General features: G+C 44.1%; 1 protein-coding gene across 6 annotated transcripts in view; it reads right to left on the minus strand.

Moving 5' to 3' along the window:
- Positions 1 to 11,401: 11,401 nt before the first annotated feature.
- The window catches only part of ZNF608 (zinc finger protein 608), a 112,317-nt gene continuing 104,078 nt past the window's right edge, over positions 11,402 to 19,640 (minus strand). For 5 of the 6 annotated variants that reach the window (XM_066382117.1, XM_066382113.1, XM_066382114.1 and 2 more), the window contains 5 exons: positions 17,329 to 17,746; positions 16,586 to 16,758; positions 14,882 to 15,035; positions 12,947 to 13,028; positions 11,402 to 12,366 (listed from right to left, as the gene is read on the minus strand). In XM_066382117.1, coding sequence (XP_066238214.1) covers positions 12,360 to 12,366; positions 12,947 to 13,028; positions 14,882 to 15,035; positions 16,586 to 16,758; positions 17,329 to 17,746 — 834 coding nt within the window. In that variant the 3' untranslated portion in view covers positions 11,402 to 12,359. Of the gene's footprint in view, positions 12,367 to 12,942; positions 13,029 to 14,881; positions 15,036 to 16,585; positions 16,759 to 17,328; positions 17,747 to 19,640 lie in introns of those variants that run through there. The other variant, XM_066382115.1, reaches the window with a different exon arrangement.

Here is a 19,640-nt window from a genome sequence, read left to right on the forward strand (position 1 = left end):
TTAACTTGCTGTGTAACTCTGCTTTATAAATTTTATAAAGTAAAGTTACTTCCCTACTTTATAAATCACCATTACTATGGAACCAGTGGGCGGCTAGAAAATTTTACTACTAACAGAGATACAAAAGTGGGCAGTAGGTATAAAAAGGTTGACTATCCCTGTTCTAGACTATCAACTCCATGAGGGCAGAGTTTAATCTCTTCTTTACTGTTGTTCTATCTCCAGCATCCAGAACAGCTTTTAGCCTAAAACAGGCACTCAAGGCTGGCAGAGTGAGTGAATGTCGTGTCAGGATACAGTAGGGATGCCATGAACTCACCTCCTGTCTTTGAGAATCTGCCTTTAGAGGGGACAGTCCTGGGTTCTGCCTATCTGATTCTGCACCAGCTCTCCCAAGTCTGGCCAGCTACCTTCAGTCATTATAGAGACAAAAATCCATTTCCCCTAGCAGAGAAATTTGGAATGGGAATCAAAATGCTGAGTCAGTTAAATGATGGTGAAAAATGGGACAGAATGATCTCCGTAGCAATCCCAAGTCACCTGTAATAACAGGAACAGGGGAACCAGAAAGATTTAGAAACAGAAGCAGGAGAATGGAACAGTGGCACCAAAAGAAGCAGGGATAAGGCACCAAAAGAAGCAGGGATTATGTGACAATCAAAAGAGATTTAGGGGTTTTCTAGATACCATCACCATGACTTGCCAATTCCCTGCCCATCCTTGGATATCATGAGACTGACTTATAAGCTTTTAATAAGTTGGTTTGAATGGTCTTCTGTTTCTGGCCATAAATGTTCCTTGGACACAAAGCTTAGATGGCAGTGATTTAGGGCTTCCCAAAAGAAGTCAAACCTAGGTGCCACCTTAGTAATCTGTCCCCATCACTGAGCCCCACATTCATTCTAAACTGCAGTACCCTGCTGGCTCCCCGGACCCAAGCTGGGCCACTTTGCTCCTCTCTCCTGAGCATGTGGAATTAGAAATGCCAGACAGGATGCCAGTCAAGGCAGTCCATGTATTTGCGTGTTTCTAGAATGAGACAGTGAGCAAAGAAAGACTCAGGCAGGAGCAGAGAGAACAGAGAGAAGAGGCTGTGATAAGAGAGAGGGAGAGAGGAAGAAAGGGGAAGGGAGGAGAGCGAGGGAGAGAGAGGAGAAAAAGAGAGAGCCTGAAGACTTCTCAGGGCCCAGTGCCAGCCTTCTTGAAACTTTCCCGAGCTTCCCGCCCTTGCTCCCATAAAGTCTCTCTGCCTTGCATGAAATCTGCCTATTTTTCTTAAGTTAGTTTGAATAGGCTTCTGTTATTCACAACTCAGAGCTACTGGATGGAGGCATGGGGGCTCTAGCACATGGAAGTACACAGCGGAGCCTTCTGAGCAGTGGGAGGAAGACTCAGAGGCCCGCAGTCGCTCTCATGGAATGGGACAAAGGGATACTGGACCTTCTGGGAGGATAACTCAATCCATACTTAGCACCAATTCTTCAGTTTGTATTACTGGATGTGAAACGAAAATCTCTTCTTTATCTGACCTTGGCTACGCTGCTTGGTCACCCATATGCCCTCAGCACGCTTCGCCCACCAGAGTCAGTCACAGGAACGTATCTGAGCCTCTTGACTGTCACGTGGAGTTTCTGGAAGCCGCACTACTCGGCCTGAGGACTCAAGATAGAGACCCTGTGCAGGCTCCACTCAGAGGCAGCGGGCCCCTTCCCCAGGCTGCCTGGCGTTTTTATGCCTCCGACTGCCGCTCACTAGGACGCTTGACAGAATCCAGGCAAGGAGCTGAAATAAGTCACCAAAGCTTTCTACCTCGGGGCACATCTGCCACTCCCCAGTGGCCCACTATGGTTGAGCTCACAATGTCATGGTCAGGGGACCTCCTGGAGCTGCCCTCTGGGGGCCCCTCCATGACTCATCCCCCTTCAGCTCTTGCTTGGAGGCAGCCCTGATGGGAGACAGCCTGGTCACCCAACTGCTTTCATAAAATCACCTTTTATTGTCTGTCTCTGTGTATCTTATCACTGAGGGGAGGGTGGGGGTTTGGAGGTGGCCAGAGCACAGGCACCTGGGGATTTCTGAGGCTGAGCACATCAGGCCTGACGGCTTCTTTTTTTTTTTACTTTTTTTTTTTTTTCATTTTTCTGAAGCTGGAAACGGGGAGAGACAGTCAGACAGACTCCCGCATGCGCCCGACCGGGATCCACCCGGCACGCCCACCAGGGGCTACGCTCTGCCCACCAGGGGGCGATGCTCTGCCCATCCTGGGCGTCGCCATGTTGCGACCAGAGCCACTCTAGCGCCTGAGGCAGAGGCCACAGAGCCATCCCCAGCGCCCGGGCCATCTTTGCTCCAATGGAGCCTTGGCTGCGGGAGGGGAAGAGAGAGACAGAGAGGAAAGCGCGGCGGAGGGGTGGAGAAGCAAATGGGCGCTTCTCCTGTGTGCCCTGGCCGGGAATCGAACCCGGGTCCTCCGCACGCTAGGCCGACGCTCTACCGCTGAGCCAACCGGCCAGGGCAGGCCTGACGGCTTCTGCGCGTTGGTCGCAGAGTCCTAGGGAGTGTACATCGGCTCTTCCCCATCAACAGCAGCAGGTCTCAGCCTTCTGCTCGCTCAGCTCTGAAGCCTGTGGGGGGAGCCATCGAGGGCAGGGCTGGTGCACTCTGCCCAGGGCTCTGGGCACTCTGTCCCTAGGAAACACCTGCCCTGAGCAGGCACTCAGGAAATGCTTCCTGAACAAATTTGGCCTCTTTCAAAAATCCTTCTCTGGAAGGAATTTAACCCCACCCGAAGTGTTTCAGTCTCTAGATCTGCTAGGTGGGGCACTAGCCCACCTCTCTCCAGGTCAGGGACCACTTCCCAGGTCCACTGAACTTTCCATCATCCCCCAGAAGCCTTCCCTGTTAGTCCTGAACACACTGGAACCCAGGACAGGCTGACGGACGGGCAGGGCATTGGGCCAGTCCTTTATCTTCTTCCTCACCCACTGCTCTGCTCTCTGAGTGGGGAGCAAAAGCGAAGAGGATTAAAGCCCCATCCCCAAACTCCCTGGGGTCACTGCTTACTGTCCCCCTTCCAGCAACAGCAAGACTGCTTTCAGAGAGCAATCCAGGCTCTTCCTCAACTTCAGGCTTTCTATAGCTCCAGGTCAACAACCGTGGGCTACAGCCTGGTTTCCCTCTCTCTCCTTAAATAGAGCATCTCGCCAAGCTAATCCTGCCCAAACGCGGGTCTCTAGGGAGAATCAGTTACTGTGCAAGGGGCTCTCTGAGTTCTAAGGGCAAACGGCCACCTGCCTCCCACCCACACTCCTCCAGGTATGCAGACCTGCTCCTCAGGGGGAGCGGAGAGCACACAGAGAGAATGCCCCAAGTCCCACGGGCCTTGAGCTTTATTCTCCGACAACAAGACATCCCGCCCCTTCTTCCTCCTAACAGAACCCTGGTTCTAGGCCATGATCCCCCTCCCAGGTACGATCCAGGGGCTGTCTCACCTCCTTAGCCTGTGGGAGTCATGGCCAGGTCTTCCTCTCGTCCATGATGGTTCAGGGGTGGGATGCGCCGTGGTCTGGCCTCAGACAAGAGGGAATGTCCGCCAGGTGTCTGAGAAAGCTTTCTTCTCCCCGAGAGACACACACAAACACTCAGCCCTGTCCCCTGAACATTGATGTCTCTGGGTAGGGCTCCTAGAAAGTCTGTGGCCGTAGCATGTGGGATAAAGAGGAAGATACAGTGAAGAGTAGCACACAGTAAAGCAGAACCGGCAGCATGGAGGGGCTGAGTCTGGAACCCACACTGCTCTCAGCTTCATGGCATGGAACACGTTTCCTTGTGGTTTAAGGCAGTTTACCTCATGGTTTCTGTTTCATGCAGCTGAAAACATCTGGCTCTACAACAGCTCTGCGGAGGAGGCCCTCCCTCTCCAAGATCATCAATGCCAAAAGGCCGTCCTCACTGTGCTAGGGACTGGACAGGTCTCCCCCCACATCTGCCAATCACCACCTGAGGAACAGAGCCTAGAGCAATGGGACTCTAATCTAGGAGGATGGGCTGAACCCCCTTCCCAGGAGAGTGACAGGAAGACAAGACCAACTTCTCTTTCTAACCTAAACTCCTTTCCTGATTGCATAAGGCTCGAGATACTTTGAGCCACTGTCCTCTGACCCCGTATTAGGAAGAAATTCTTAATCAAGTAGCATATCCTGTTCCCAGTAACTACTATCCGGAACAAAGTCATCTCAGAGACAAAAAAAAACCCACAAACAAACCTAGGCTATTCGTGTTTTTTTTTTTTTTTTTTTTTTGAGGTTTCCTTTATATTAAAGTAAACAAGCAATGCTAATGCAGGGTCACAGAAATTATAGTTTAAGTGCTTATATTTTATAAATAAATGTGTTTCATATATCCCCTTCCCCTTACTTCAGTGCACACAGAAGGAACTAGAAAAAAAATCTGGTTGTAAAAAATGAGTTTAAAGTTGTAGTTTGAACTCCTTCCTCTGGGACAATAAACACAGTATCATTCAGAGAGAATTCAAAGTCCTAATTTGAAACTCTTTGTCAGAAGATAGGAAATATACATGTTGGACTCCATTGTAGTCTCTTGCAGAATCACAAAAGTATCGGATTTCCCTGTTAGCCCTGACACCCGAGCACTAGTTCCCACCTAGCCCAACTCTTTTATTCTAAGTTCCAGGTTGTCAGATGTTCCAGGTTGTGCTAGAGTACTAGAGGTGGCAAAGACCACTATGATATCCCCCCTCCAAAAAAAGCAAATCTTCCAGCAACTCCTGTCAGCAATGCACGGAGGACCCTCCAGGGCCTCAGTATCCTGAGTTTGGGTTGATGCCCAGATCCAGGCCAGACTACAGAGGGCTTTTGTCTGATAAAAAATAGACACAAATTTTACTTCCCTCATTTGCACCTGTTAGAGTAATAAATACTTTAGCAAAGGAAAGCTGGCTAGGTCTTGTTCATACCTTGCGAGTTTACAAACTCTTTCTGAAGCAGGATAGCATAGGGGTTATGGAGCCTGCCCCGGTCACTTACAGAGCAGTGTGAACTCAGGGAAAGTACTTTACCCCTGTGCCTCACTTTTCTCAACTGTAAAATGGGAATAGTAATTGGGTTGTTATGAGAACTAAATGAGTTGTTATATGTGAAGTGTTCAGGAATAGGGTCTAGTGCATTATGACGATTATAAATGCTAGCTGCTGTTATATTATGTGATCACTACTACCCAGGCAAAAAGGAAATTGTGTTGGGTGGTGTGGTAGACAGGATGACGAAAGCCCAGAGACGTCCACTTCCAAATCCCTCCAGCCTGTAAATGTGCTAGGTTACCAGGCAAAGGGAAAGGGAGGTTGCAGATGGAATTAAGATTGTTCAACAGCCGACCCCTCAATGAGATTATCCTGAATTATCTGGGTTGACCCAATTTAATCAGGGATCCTCATAACGAGGGAGGCAGGGATGTAAGGGGGGCTGTGATGAGGAAGTAAAAAAAAGAAAGAAAACACTTCCATAAATCAGTAGAAAGATGAGTCAATAAAGAATGATTCTGGTTCCCCAATTCTGACTAAAGGAGTAACAGCTGTTTGAAAATACTGAAGGTAAATAAAGTAACGGCTAAATTTTCTAATGGTGGGGAGAATAGTGCCATGTTAAATCTCCTGGTTGAGATGAGGGGATTCTGGTACCGTGAGAGGAACAGGAGGCGCGATTCCAGTCGTCCGGAACCCTTTCTCTCCCGCTCGCGGGTCAGGCTTCACCCTACAGCCAGCGCTGACCGACTTCCAGGGGCCGTCGGGAGCGCGGCAGAGACGGTGTGAGTCCTGCCCACGCCACCCCACGCCGCAGAGAGCTGCCATGATTAGCCATTTCCGTTACACGCTCAGATTGGATGGAGACGGGGTTGTCAGTGTGGCAACCGCTGGGGGATGGGCGTGGGGAGAGGTGGAGGAGGGAATGGGGGTGTAAGACCAGTGGCTGTTGCCATGGCCATGCTGGTTTCCATGGATTCGGGCAGACGGTAAAGGAACTGTGGAGCCAGAAAATGCTGGGCCATTCCGTTTATTGAAGTCTCGTAATGGCAGATGAGCAAACAGGCAGAGAAGACCGCTTCCCTCTCACTCAGGGCCCCCAAAGCCCCGACTCGTTCTCTGAACTCTCCTGGACTCACAGGCCCCCACCAGCCTCAGCACCCCATCCAAACAGGCTGGGCCGAAATCTCAGGGCTCCCACGCCCCTCAGCTCTCTCTCTCTCTCTCTGGTCTGCTCTCTCCTTAAATTCTCTCTGCCCTCCTCTGCCCAGCAAAACAGACTGGGGATGAAAAAACCACTTCTCCAGCAAACGATAGCAAACAATCGCCCCTCTCAAGCAGGAAGGCAGTCCATAATTTGTAATCTGCCACCCTGAGGGCAAGCACCCACACAGCCTTCCACGGACTATACACACATGGCGCTGCTCCAATACAGGGAGCAAGCTTAAAAACATTTGTTTACCCATCAGGGAGCAATAAATGGTGATGGACGGAGACTTGACTTGCAGTGGTGAACACACAGTGTAGTGTACACAGGATGTGTGGTGAAATCGTGCCTGAGAACTGTATAATTTTGTTGACCAGTGTCACCTCAATAAATTCACTAAACAAGGGCGGGGGTTTCTAAGAAAGTAGTAATCCGATCATAAATTCCTAACTGGGCAGGGCATGGTGGGTAGTCACATTCCAGACACACAACTTCTTTAGTCCAAGGCTCATCTTTGTCTTAAGCAAGCCCTGTCCATTGTGTCTGTGCACCTGTTAACATACCTTTGAAATGCGTGTTTTCAGAAGTAAACACCTTCAAGAGAGCAATCTTGTTAACTATCCTGTAATCCAATCCCCGCCTTGTTTTCTTCCACATCCATGTAACAACCTTCCTTATACTCCCTTTCCCTTCTTAATTTTAAATACATAAAAGAAGCTGCAAAACTATGCTTCTTTGGAGCATTTGAGACCTTGCTCCCCAGCATACATCATCAGTTTGGCTCAAATAAACGTGTGTGTGTGTGTGTGTGTGTGTGTGTGTGTATGTGAGAGAGAGAGAGAGAGAGAGAGAGAGAGAGAGAGAGAGAGAGAGACAGGGATGGACAGATAGAGACAGACAGGAAGGGAGAGAGATGAGAAGTATCAATTCTTTGCTGTGGCTCCTTAGTTGTTCAATGATTGCTTTCTCATATGTGCCTTGATAGGGGACGGGGTGAGCAGAGCGAGTGACCTCTTGCTCAAGCCAGCGACCATGGGGTCATGTCTATGATCCCACTCAAGCCAGTGACCTTGGGCTCAAGCCAGTGATCATGGGGTCGTGTCTACGATCCCACTCAAGCCAGTGATCCCATGCTGAAGCCAGCAATCTTGGGGTTTTGAACCCGAGTCCTCTGCATCCCAGTCTGACACTCGATCCACTGCGCCAAAATAAACTCTTATAAATATCCTCTACAGGTCTGGATGTTTCTCACGCCCGACCCAGGTACAGGGTTTCGCTCCACCTACACCTGCTTGCCATTCCATGTAGAGCAGGATGACAACAGGCAGGCCGGGGCCAGGCCGGTCCGGTCCGACCAGAACCTAACCCTGGACTCGGAACCTGCACACACTCGTGAGCATTGCCAGGGCCTGTGTACACGACGGTCCTGGAGATCATTCTGGGCTGAATCTCCATAGTTGTCTCATTTCCTTTCATTTTATTTTCAAATGTCTACATGAAAAAACAAGCTTCAATGAAATGTATCGTTCATCTGAGAAGCTCCCCAGTTTACTCCTGCACATGAATCAAATAGCACTCCCTGCAGGAAGGAAATCCGAGTTCAATCCCAGCAGCTCACTTACTAATGACCTCTTTCCAGGTTTCCCAGCACGAAAGCCTTCATTAAAGGGAAAAACAAAATGCATTTTAGAGAGCTAGTGTGAGGATTTTAAACAATATCTACAAAGCCTATCTCACTCACTGATGTGTTGAGAGCTAAATTCAGCCCCCGCCCCGACAAGGTTTTTAGATTGAATTTATTTTCAACCAACAAGAACTACAAATTATTATGTTAAACTCTGGATCATCCAATTCTCTTTAAAAAGCTAGGTCTGGTGTAACTTTATCCGTGTTGGTCAAATGAACAACCCACTATATTTTCGTGGGATTATCAGGAACCACTGGTGTCCTTTGTATCTTCTAAAGCAATAAAGAACAAGGGATATAAGCCATTTATCTTTGGGACAGGGAACAGGCAGGAGATCTAAATTCCATGAATTTCATGACCAGTTGGTGGTCACAACTTGGAATGGGGGTGGTTCAGAAGTAGCCACTTGCATCTGGTGTAGAGAGGCTGGCTAAACATCCCACAATACACATTTAACAGCCCACCGCCACCCCCATCAAAGAATTTTCAGGTTCAAAATGTCGATAGTGCAGAGGTTGGTAACCTCTGCTTTAAAGTTATTTTGTTAAGTTTTTTTTTTTTTTTAAATCCATGACAAAAGCACTGCTCATAGTGGGCTACACTTTGTTTTTCCTCCTAAAGTGAACTGAAACCAAACAACATTTATGACTCAGGCTTCTGCAGGGAGCAGGGAATGGATGACTGTGGTTAGTGACAAAACAATAATAAATGGCTTTCCCTGTCCTGTCTCTTTTTCAGAGTCAGGGGGGGAACGAAATGACCAGTAATTATCATTTAAACTGCTGTTTTATCCTATATCAATCAGAGCTATTCATTCTGGTTACTCTCAGACTCTTGGGCTGAAACCACACTAAATCAGGGTCACAGCCAGTGTGAATATAGAAGAGCAGCCTTTTCACTCTGCAACTGTTCATGACCTGGGCTGAACATCAGTGGCAAGTTTCCATGAAGGAGCCATCAGAGATCCTAATCTGGGAACAAGTAGTTCTATATGGCGCCTATTACCTTGTTTTTAATATTCTGTATTCGATGGGACCGCAGTTGTAAACAACTCCTCGTCTCCTGTCTCCATGAAGTTAATTTGCACTGTGTCAGCACTGCAGGCTCTTTGCATATGTTCAGGATAAGCTGATACGAGCAGGCCTGCGATGAATAATGTTTAGTCAAATCAATAAACCCTATTATTAGTCGCTAAGGGGACTGATTTTATGTCTATAAAAGTAAAACAATTAGAACCATATTAATGGCAGATTCATCATAGTAATATAATGGAGCCAAACGTGCTTGTCTTTTGGGAATCTTTAATTTACCATTCAGTACTGGCTATGCACTCAGCCAGAGAAATGGCACACATTATATAAACAAGCTCTGGCCTTTGGCAATTCATGTTGTCATCAGCAAAACAACACTGTAACAGTAAAGGGAAGAAACAAAACTTCCTTTAGTGATTAATGCAAACCAGTCATGTTCCAGTAAAAGCCTAGGGGGAGAGATTATTCAAATTGCATTGTCCTTCTGGTCATATATCTCTCCGCTTTTACCTATCAGCACTCTTGTTTATTACAGGAGCAGGGGTAAGGGTAAGCCTGGTCCAATACCCCTATTTATACCCTTTCTACGTAGGCACCCACTAGAAGGGATTACAAGCCTGGTATATAATAAGCACACAACCAGTCATTTCACAGCTGAACAGCAAGATTGCTTTCCATACAATTTTTCAAAATGCTTATTATTAAAATCAGGAAAGTCATCAAGAACCCACAATCTTGCCCAGCCACCAACAGGAACACGGTGATTCTGCTGGTGGAGGTGTAAATTGACCTTAGTTCTGCTCCTGTGTCTCAACAATTGAATTGATTGGTCAGTTCCAGAATTGGAGCAGCAGGTAGGCAACCACCAGACACACTTTAAACAATATTCTAAACAGAGGAAACATACTTGTTTAAATGGTATAAGACCAACTGTGTCAAGTCCTCAAAGATATATCTCGATATGATGTAAGAACTGAAAACATTTGATCAAACAAAGGAATGATGAAAGTATGTGAAATACTCTTTTTATGTGTAGCAATAAACACTATGAACAATATTAATAAGTGACAACATGGATGAAATTCAAAGGAAAAACAAACTGAAAATTGGGAGAAAGACCCTCCTACTGAAATTTACTAAGAACACGGACTAGACCCATAAGGCACTCAGCAAATGCAACACTTCTTTTCGTTTTCCAAAAGCAGAGGAAGCATTTCTTTCTGATTGCAGAAATCTATTCATGTGTGAAACACAAGCCTGTAAGTAAGGGAACTAAGCAAATTATACCAAGATAAATTCTGTGAACTTAAAGAACTTTTAAGAAAGACAAGTGGTAAAACTGTCATTAGCAATTATAGTAAAATCATAAAAACTTACAGCTGGGGGAAGCACTGAAATCAGCCAGTCCAAACACAGGGAGCACACTTCCACTGTGAGGCTTTACTCTGGCTTCCCATCTTGCTGCCACGCTTTGCCCCTAGAGGTGTGCATGGACCACCTCCTCATCAGCTTTAGTGAGGCTCCCCGGGTCACCCCATTTAGTTACAAACTCCCACTGTTACTCAGGCCCACTCCCGCGCTTTACTTTTCTCCATTGCATTTACTAAACCACCTAATATATAAGTAAGTTCGCACTTAACATCAACAATAGGTGCTGTGATTTCAAGCAAAATGACGTATAAGGAAACCAGTTTTACTACAGGCTGATTAATATAATAATAAACGCAGAGTTTAGTTCTCAGGGTATCCAATGAACGCTTTAACAAAAAGAAGCTGAACGAAATGTTATTCAAGGACCTGCTGTACTCTGCATATTACTTACGTTTACCCAACCCACAAAAAATGAAAACTAGAAGGACAGAAATTTTTTGTCTGCTTTGCTTACTGCTATACCCCAGCACCTTATAAGGCCCGAGATAAAGTACGTGCTCAGTGAGTATTTATTGGAAGAAAGGGAGAGAGGGAGAAAGGGAAGAGAGGAGGGAGAGAGGGCAGGCAGGAAGAAAGAGGGAGAAAGTAAATGAGGAAGCAGTTAATTCTGTACATTTGTATGAAATAGTCTAGTAAAACAATTTAATGACAAGTCAAATAAATGGCTAGCTGACTGACTTTTTAGACATTTTTTCTACTGTTCCATGTCACAAGATATATGCCCATGAAATATCATTCCATATTAAAGAAACCGACATCTACCTATTTGCAGCAACATTACACTCTACGTTTGCAGAAAATGCACAGACTATGCGTATTATCTTCTGAATCAAATAAACTATTTGGTTGTTACACCTGTGTTTCATATAAGAAAAGTTAATATCTGTACACCGTATCTTATGCACTAGACAGACACAACATTAGGAAACCTTTGTTTGAAAATTAGAATCGCTATCAGCCCGCTGGCAATAACATGAGACAGACAAGAGGCCATTATAAAAAAAAAACTTTTTAATTCTGATTGCCAAATTATTTAAGGCAGGTATAAAAAAAGAAAGCATTCAATATACATTTTACATAAAATAAACTAGATTACAGCATAAAACAAGTAACCAGGCAATGGCGTTAAAAGTCTCTCTCTTCTAAAACTGGGTAATTGTAAACATTAAAAAAAAAAAAAAAAGGACTGTAGGACTATTCAAGTAATAGAACAATCACAGATGTCTCTGGTATGCAGGCTATTGGGTTATTTGCCATTCAAGGTGATCAAAAAATGACACCTCATTATTCACAGATGCTCATTATTTCCCCCATTTTAATCTTTACATTATGTACAACACAGTTTTTGTGGTACTGGCAACCCCATGCCTTCCAAAAGTATTTTTTTCCACAATACACAAGTACAAACAGTGACTACAGGAACATTTTACACCAATGCGTCTTCGACAGGAGCCACCAAATAGACATCTAAATTGTACCAAGTGTCATCATCACAGTTAGCCTTTCTGAGGGGCTTATGGGAAATATATGAAGGATATGCAAGGTTCAGGCACACCGATACATAACATTATTTATTTACAATTTAAAAGGAAAAAGAAAGGAATCAGCCTTTTGTGGCTAACACTTTCAACATGACAAGTACATTTTTTTATTTCCTTTACTGAGTGGTTTGCAACTTGGCAGCAGACCCTGTGTGTGCGAGCCTGGTTACTGATACAAAAAAGTAAAGAATATATATATATATATATGTATATATACATATATGTATACGTATATATATATAAAACAGAAGTTTAATTACAGCAACATTTGTTACTCTGTGATAAAATCTGTAATTTACAAAAATGAAATGACTGGTTTTTGCCTGCCATTAAGGCATTTCAAATTAACACCATGGAACTGATGTCTGTATAAAGCGCTTCCCCATGTGATCCAGTCACATGACAACGTACATTTCCAATCTTGTTATTCTCTGCAAAAGAAAAGACAACCTTTTTAGCATAGAGTTCTATTCATTTGACACTGAAAACCCGAAAACCCTAAGACTGACAGATTTATTTTAGTTCTACGCAATTCATGGAATTCAATTCCACAAAAAGGGAATGAACACGAGGGTAATGATATACATTGTGAAAAATATATTATTTTCCTTTTTAAAACACTGGAGGGATAATTAAAAAATAAAGAACAAACATTGCCTTCAGCATTATAAAATAAATTTCTCCATTTGCGACTTTATTTGTAAACATAGCAACCCAAAGGGAGTCACAGTGAATTATTTTAACAGACCTATATGAGGCTAACCTAGGAAACTTCCCAACTGTTTAAAAAACTGATCAGTTAAATACTAACTTACATTACAGCGACACAAATGAAGTTACGGAATAGAAGCTGTTATGTGAAGCACGGTGGCATAAAAGCACTTTCCTTACAAAAATATAAAACCCTCAGTCAGGACTTAAGTTTTGGTCTAAAACGCCTGTACATGCTTCCTCCTACCCATTGAGATGTCTCTATCGAAACAACTGATTCAGAATGTAAAGAACAGTCACCTTCTTTGTGCAGGAAACATTCCTGATGCAGATGCCTGGGCAGCCACCTGCTGAGAGGCAACGAGGGCAGCAGAGGTCAAGCCTAATGGGGAAAAAATGCAGGGTTTCCGTGACGTTCAGAAAGACAAGAGTACACACAGGCCTGGCGGTGAAGGGCTGCAGGCCCAAGAGCAGCAATAGGTCTTTCCCTGAACACACACATGAAATGTATTGTGCAGCAAGGACTGGGTCCACACCGCCTGGCCTAACCAGTATCTCTCCCGTTATTGAATGCTCTGCGGTTCTCTTCACGGCTATTCACAGACAGTATGCCATTCCATCTGTCTGGCTCTGCACGCTGCTAAACAGTTTGCATGCAGTGCTGAAGAGGAAGCTCAGGAGAAATCATAGGTACCAGGTAACAACAGGAATCAAAAGTCACAGTGAATTATAGAAGCGACACACTATGTGCTTAGAATACTTTGTAATAAGTTTTCTCACTTGAACGTTTTCCCCAGTGATTGAACACAATGCACCCCATAAGGTACGTGGAATCAGTGAACCGAACTCAGAAATAGTCTTAACTTCTACCATGCAAGAGAAAGGCAACCATCGGAGAACGTAAGAGCTTCAAAGGCCATTAAGTTGACAACAGAAAATTCTTTTTAATTCTACAGAAAATAATTCTGGGGGTAGAAAAGGAAAAATGTAGGGAAGATCTCTCTTTTTCTATGTCCTTTATGTTCTCTAGTTGACACCAGGTAACCAGGAGATGAATAAATAAAAATCACCTTTTCACATCTGTATAGCACTTCCCACAAAATGAATACAAACATACCATCTTGTATTCACACAGCAGAGTCAGAGGCTACTCGGCAAGCACTATGGGCTAAATTATGTCCTTCCAATATTCCTGGCTGGAAGTCATAACCCCCTATGTGACTGTATTTGGAAATAGGATCTATAAGGAAGTAATTAAGATTAAATGAGGTCCTAAGGGTGGGACCTTGATCCAACAGAATGTGTCCTTATAAGAAGAGACATCAAGAGTAACACACTCTCCCTCTCCTTCTTCCTCCCAACCCCCCAAACACAGAGAAGAGGTCAGATAAGCACACAGCAAGATGGCCACCACCTACAAGCCAGGAAGAGCTCCCACCAGAAGCCAACCACGCTGGCTCCCTGATTTCAGAATCCTGGCCACCAGAACCATGAGAAGATAGATTCCTGTTGCTGAAAGCCATAGAGAATGTGGTATTTTGTTACGGCAGCCTGAACTAAGACAGCAAGATCCCAGTAGGTGACCTGCTGGTAGAGCAGGTGCGATGACCCATCTGCTGTGAGGTGACAGAGTTAAGATAACTGGTACATGCTCTACTAAAACACCACGAATTGTAGGTCCCCTCACATCAATTCTATGACTTCTTAAAAAAAAAATCTTTCTGCATCTTTACTGAAAGAGTCACAGCAGTGAAAGGGTGTGAAGAGATCCTGAATTAGAAAAAATGTTAAGCCTGATCATGTTACTTCTGGTACTTCCATGGGAAAAGAGCAACTAAAAGGGCCTGCAGAAATCAGGACAATTTCACCAAAGCCTCCTACCACGCCTCCCTTTCCCACAATTTCTCTCAAGTAGTTCTCTGATCTTCAGATTGTTATAGTCAGCATCCCAGACACTGGCCGCCACCCTTGGCCTGTGAGATAACAGTAAGCCACTGATAATAACAACTAGTGACCATTATTAAGTGGTGGCCATTCTGTGTCTCAATACAATACAAAAATGTGGAATAGCCTTAGTTTTTGCCACTAGGAAATACTAGGAAGTACAAGTTTAAAACCCTCCCCAGAGGTAACGTAACCTCAAAACTCAATATTTTTAAAACATGAAAGGCAGTTTGGGTAACTGTTTTTCCAAAGCAGAATGAAGAAAGGCACAATAACGATAGAGCTGCTGACCTTGAAAAGGGTCGTATTGACCAGGGATTAGCGGGTAGCCCATGCCAACATGGGTGTGGTGGTGCGTATGTAGGTGCCGCTGGCCGAAGGGGGAGTGGCGATCCCTCTCCCGTTCTGCTTCCCGTTCCCGCTCAGCCGTAGCCTTCTCCACCGGCTACAACAGAAAGAAGAGACTCCCCATTAATTCTCTGAAAAATAATAGTAGGAGTATTACGCTTGTCCCTGCAGCAATATGTGATAAGGATAAAAAAGTAAATACACAGATATAATTATGCATCAGTTGAAGATCAATTCAAAAAACGCTTCAGTTCCCCTTGGGATGAAGTCAACACTAACAAATTGGTCCACCCAAAGGAAGCATCAGTGTTTCCCCCAAAGGACTGAAGAAGACTTCTCTATTCACTCATAACTGAAGGTTTAGAATCTACCCAATTTCTTCCCGGACACAATTTTTAAATATGGATCAAGGAAGAGAAGTAGTTGTAGAAATTTCTTCAAGATCGAGTTTTCTGATTACTCATTTACTTTGTTCACTTTTTGTGGGAGAATTTATCTCATAATTTTAAATGTCTCTGTCTGTTCAGTTCCACTGAAAACAAGCATCCTAACATTAGATGCCAGTATCAAGAACAGAAATCACTGCCCTGTGTCTCCCAAAGCATTCCAGAATCTCTTCATTTCTGAACACTCAGAGGAGCTCTACTCTCCCAGATCACAGTCTGGTTAAGGATCATATATTTTTTATACATTTCTACCCACCAGAGCTTAATCACCCTTTCACCAAAATTCTTTTACTCACTTGAAAAAAATCTTTGCACTAGAAGTACTCACAGAAAAAGATTCACAAATCATCTTTCCTAATTTTTTTTTTTTTGGAGAGAGAGAGAGAGAGGTAGGGAGGAAGAGAAAAGAGAAGCATCAACTTTTAGTTGCATCACTTCAGTTGTTCACTGATTGCTTCTCATACGTGCCTTGACCCCTTGCTCAAGCAAGGGGTCATGTCTGTGATCCCGCGCTCAATCCGACAACCTTGGGGTTTCAAACCTGGGTCCTCAGCACCCCAGGTTGCTGCTCTCTATCAACTGAACCACCACCAATGAGGCTCTAGTTTCTTTAAAGTCTCTGGTGGAGGCATTAACATCACAGGCCCTATATTTTACTTTATTCCAAACTTCTTTTTCTTGTCAAGAACGACCACATCCTTTCTTTTGTCTCTCTTCACAATAGTCTTTTTTTTTTTTTTGCAGGGGTAGGGGTGGGAGGGTTGGGGGGTTGGGGGGTGTTGGTAGAGTCATCTTTCACAAGCACACATGTCTGCTTTACTTCAGCAGAGCTTTATAGGGACATGAGGATGAATCAGGGCCAAAAAGGAGCAGATGTAGCCACCACTGCTCAGCCAAGTGTCTCACTCTGGTACGCAAGTGCATCAAAGAATCTTGCGTCTCAAGTATTTGAGGAAGGTAAGATAAGGATTTTGCAACAGAAAAGCTTGTGATCACCTTACTCGCTTCAACAATTTTTTTTCCCCTCGTGTGAAACCACCTTACTTTTGAACATTCCACTTTTTATGTATTAGGATAAAACAGCACCCGAAAATCACAGCTGGGTTCCAAAACCATTTATATTTCAAAACTTCCCTTTAGCACTTCCCCTATTCTCGCCCAGAAACACAGTGCTTTTAAATGGCAACAGAAAGAGGCTTACAGCAGGAGACTTGCTGCGGTATTGGTTGGCATGTTGCTGGAGCAAATCCAGTGCTTTAGATTCAGTGGTTGTTTTCGTGTTGATGCTAGGGCTGGTATTGACTTTCTCGGCCTCTTCTCTCCCTGACATCTTCCCATAAACAGGATAATGAAATCCTGGAGAGAGATAGGCCCCTGCAGATAAACAACAAATGCCACATCAAGTTATGAGCTACATCTTAAAAAAAAAAAAAATCATTTGGATTACATGAATTTGGGATAAGAGTCCATAGATCTTAAAATAGGGGATTACATTAAGAATGGTCTACATCACTGTTAAACTGTATCTAGGTTCTCCAATTTTCTTCTCCCAGTTAATTCATCCTGATGAACGGAGGTTATAAACAGGATTGAGCGTACAGCCATTTCATACATTTATGTGTCCGCTTAAGTGAAAGGAATAGTAACTATAATGATTATGACAGTAAGTACTCAGAATATTTTCACAGGCAATAGAGTATGTGTCAGTCTAACAGCTAAAGCAGCCTATCAGAGACTATGAAAACAATAGTCGAGGACTCTTGACATTTCATCTTAAAGAAGAACTCTTATGTTAAATCAGTTTCATCTTTGGGATGTGAAGCAGCATAAAAACAAGCAAAACAAATGTCACTCTTGAAGTGTCTAATTTATACTGAGTTTTTAATAGCTAAGATTCTAACACAGCCTCTTCCCTCCAATATTGTTAGAACCCACAACACGTACCAGGGTAACTGTGCATTAGGACAGGAGAAACAGCCCGGTATGCAGGGTGGCTGGGGTCATACATCTGTGGATAAGGATAAGCATGCAAGTACTGTATGTAGGACTGATGCTGACTCATGGGTGAGGACACAGCCACTCTTGTTCCCCGGGAGTCCTTCCAGTTCACAGGAGTCTTCCGATCATCATTTTTCAGCTTGCTCTCCTCCATGGATTGAGAGTCAGGACGCTTGGCCTCTTTGGGCTCCTCTTTAATGCTGGTTAGTGATACAGGAAGGCTGGACACGCCACTCTCTTTATTGGGAGTTTTCCTGGGACTATCCTCTTTTAATTTCTTTTCTCTATCAAGGTCTTCTGATTTTTGCTGATCCATGTACTTGGGCTGGTATACGTAATGATGCCATGTCCTTGAATCTGGATCCTAATTTTTTTAGAAAAAGATGTTTTAACATTTCAATTTTTAGGAAAAACCCATTAATCATCATGACAGCACTATTACTACTACTTCTAATACTAAGTTAACAAAGTTACCATTTATTCATGCGCTGACACTGCAAGGAGCTTTACCTCCTACACAGAATGATCACGCCTCAGGTAGGCACGGTTTTGATCGTTACAGAAGACACAACCAAAGCTTTTCAAGTTCCAAGTAACATCAGAGTCACACTGCTTCCCATGTATGGGGATGGGCTTTAAATTTAGGTCTGCTGCAAACCAGAGTTGGGCCCTAAAGGTCATCTCTCTACATTAAATAACATCCTCAGACGCATTTTATCTAACCCTCATTTTCCTTTTAAAAATATCTCACACAGGTAAAAAGGATTTTTGAAACACTGACTCAAGCTAATAGTAGTAAATTTAAGTAATTACTATACCAAGTAATACAATTTAGAAGAAAAACTCTTGGTTTCCTAATACATTTTCTTCATCTGCAGCTGAGGCTGAATATGTCTCATTATGTCTAATATCTTTTTTTTTTAATTTAGAAATTAAATTTCATGGTGTGACACTGATCAATAAGAGTACATAGGTTTCAGGTAAACATTTCTATAGCTAATATATCTCTCTTTTTTTTTAAATTCGAGTGGAGAGAGAGAGGGAGAAGAGGGGGAGGAAGCAGCAGCTTGCACAGGTGCCTTGACCAGGCAAGCCCAGGGCTTCAAACCAGCGACCTCAGTGTTTCAGGTCCATGCTCTATTCACTGTGCCACTACAGGTCAAGTCAATATAACTAATATCTTTTCTTTTTTTCTTTGTGGCAGAGACAGAGAGAGTCAGAGAGAGGGACAGATAGGGACAGATAGGAAGGGAGAGATGAGAAACATCAATTCTTTGTTGTGGCTCCTTAGTTGTTCATTGACTGATTTCTCATATGTGCCTTGACCGGGGGCTACAGCAGACCGAGTGACCCTTTGCTCGAGCCAGCGACTTTGGGCTCAAGCTGGTGAGCCTTGCTCAAAACAGATAAACCCGCACTCAAGCTGGCGACCTTGGGGTCTCAAACCTGGGTCTTCCACATCCCAGTCCGACATTCTATCCACTGCACCACCACCTGGACAGGCAATATAGCTAATATCTTAATCAAAACAAAATTTCAAATTGATAGCACACATTATGGCTTTTCTATTAGAAAACAAAGCCTTCTATACCCCCCCTTCTCCAAACTACAGTTCTGACACTGCCCTGTGAAGCCGCAGCCTGAATCGGGCCTCCAGAATGGAAGAATTAAGACCCTAAATGGCTTTTGTGACCCCCATCCCATTTATAATACGAATCCCTTGGGTATTCAGGTCCTCAGTGAACATTCAAACTTGGGCCTAAGGTCCTACGTTTGGGCAGAAATTCCAGAATGAATACTCAAGGGACTGCAGTGAGTCAGGATGTCTGAACCGTAACAAAAAGCGCCAGCACATGTGTGGCTTCACGGGGATCGATTTCCAGGTGTTTGCACGCATAACCTCAGGCCGGCGGGGCTCTGGGATGACTGCCTGAGGCACATCCTTCCAGACCTTTCCTTCCTCACAGGCAATCAGCACTGGCTTCCGCTTTGGGGCACTTAACACAGGTGTAAAACAGAAAGCCAGGCATCTCAGACACCGTGTAAAAGACATCTGGGTCCCAAGCTTCACTAAAACGTTGAGTGGGGAGTGATAATTTAGGAACCCAGTTTTAATATTACTAAAAAATGCCAAAGAAATTTGGAAATGTGGAAAAACAAATATTTTAAGGGTTTAGACTCCGAATCTCAGCATTAAGTCAGAAGGAAACTCAGGAGCCAAGCGGAAGAATTTCCTGACTCTGGACTCAGTACGAAAT

This window comes from Saccopteryx leptura, chromosome 4 (assembly GCF_036850995.1).
Source record: "Saccopteryx leptura isolate mSacLep1 chromosome 4, mSacLep1_pri_phased_curated, whole genome shotgun sequence".
Classification (NCBI taxonomy): domain Eukaryota; kingdom Metazoa; phylum Chordata; class Mammalia; order Chiroptera; family Emballonuridae; genus Saccopteryx; species Saccopteryx leptura.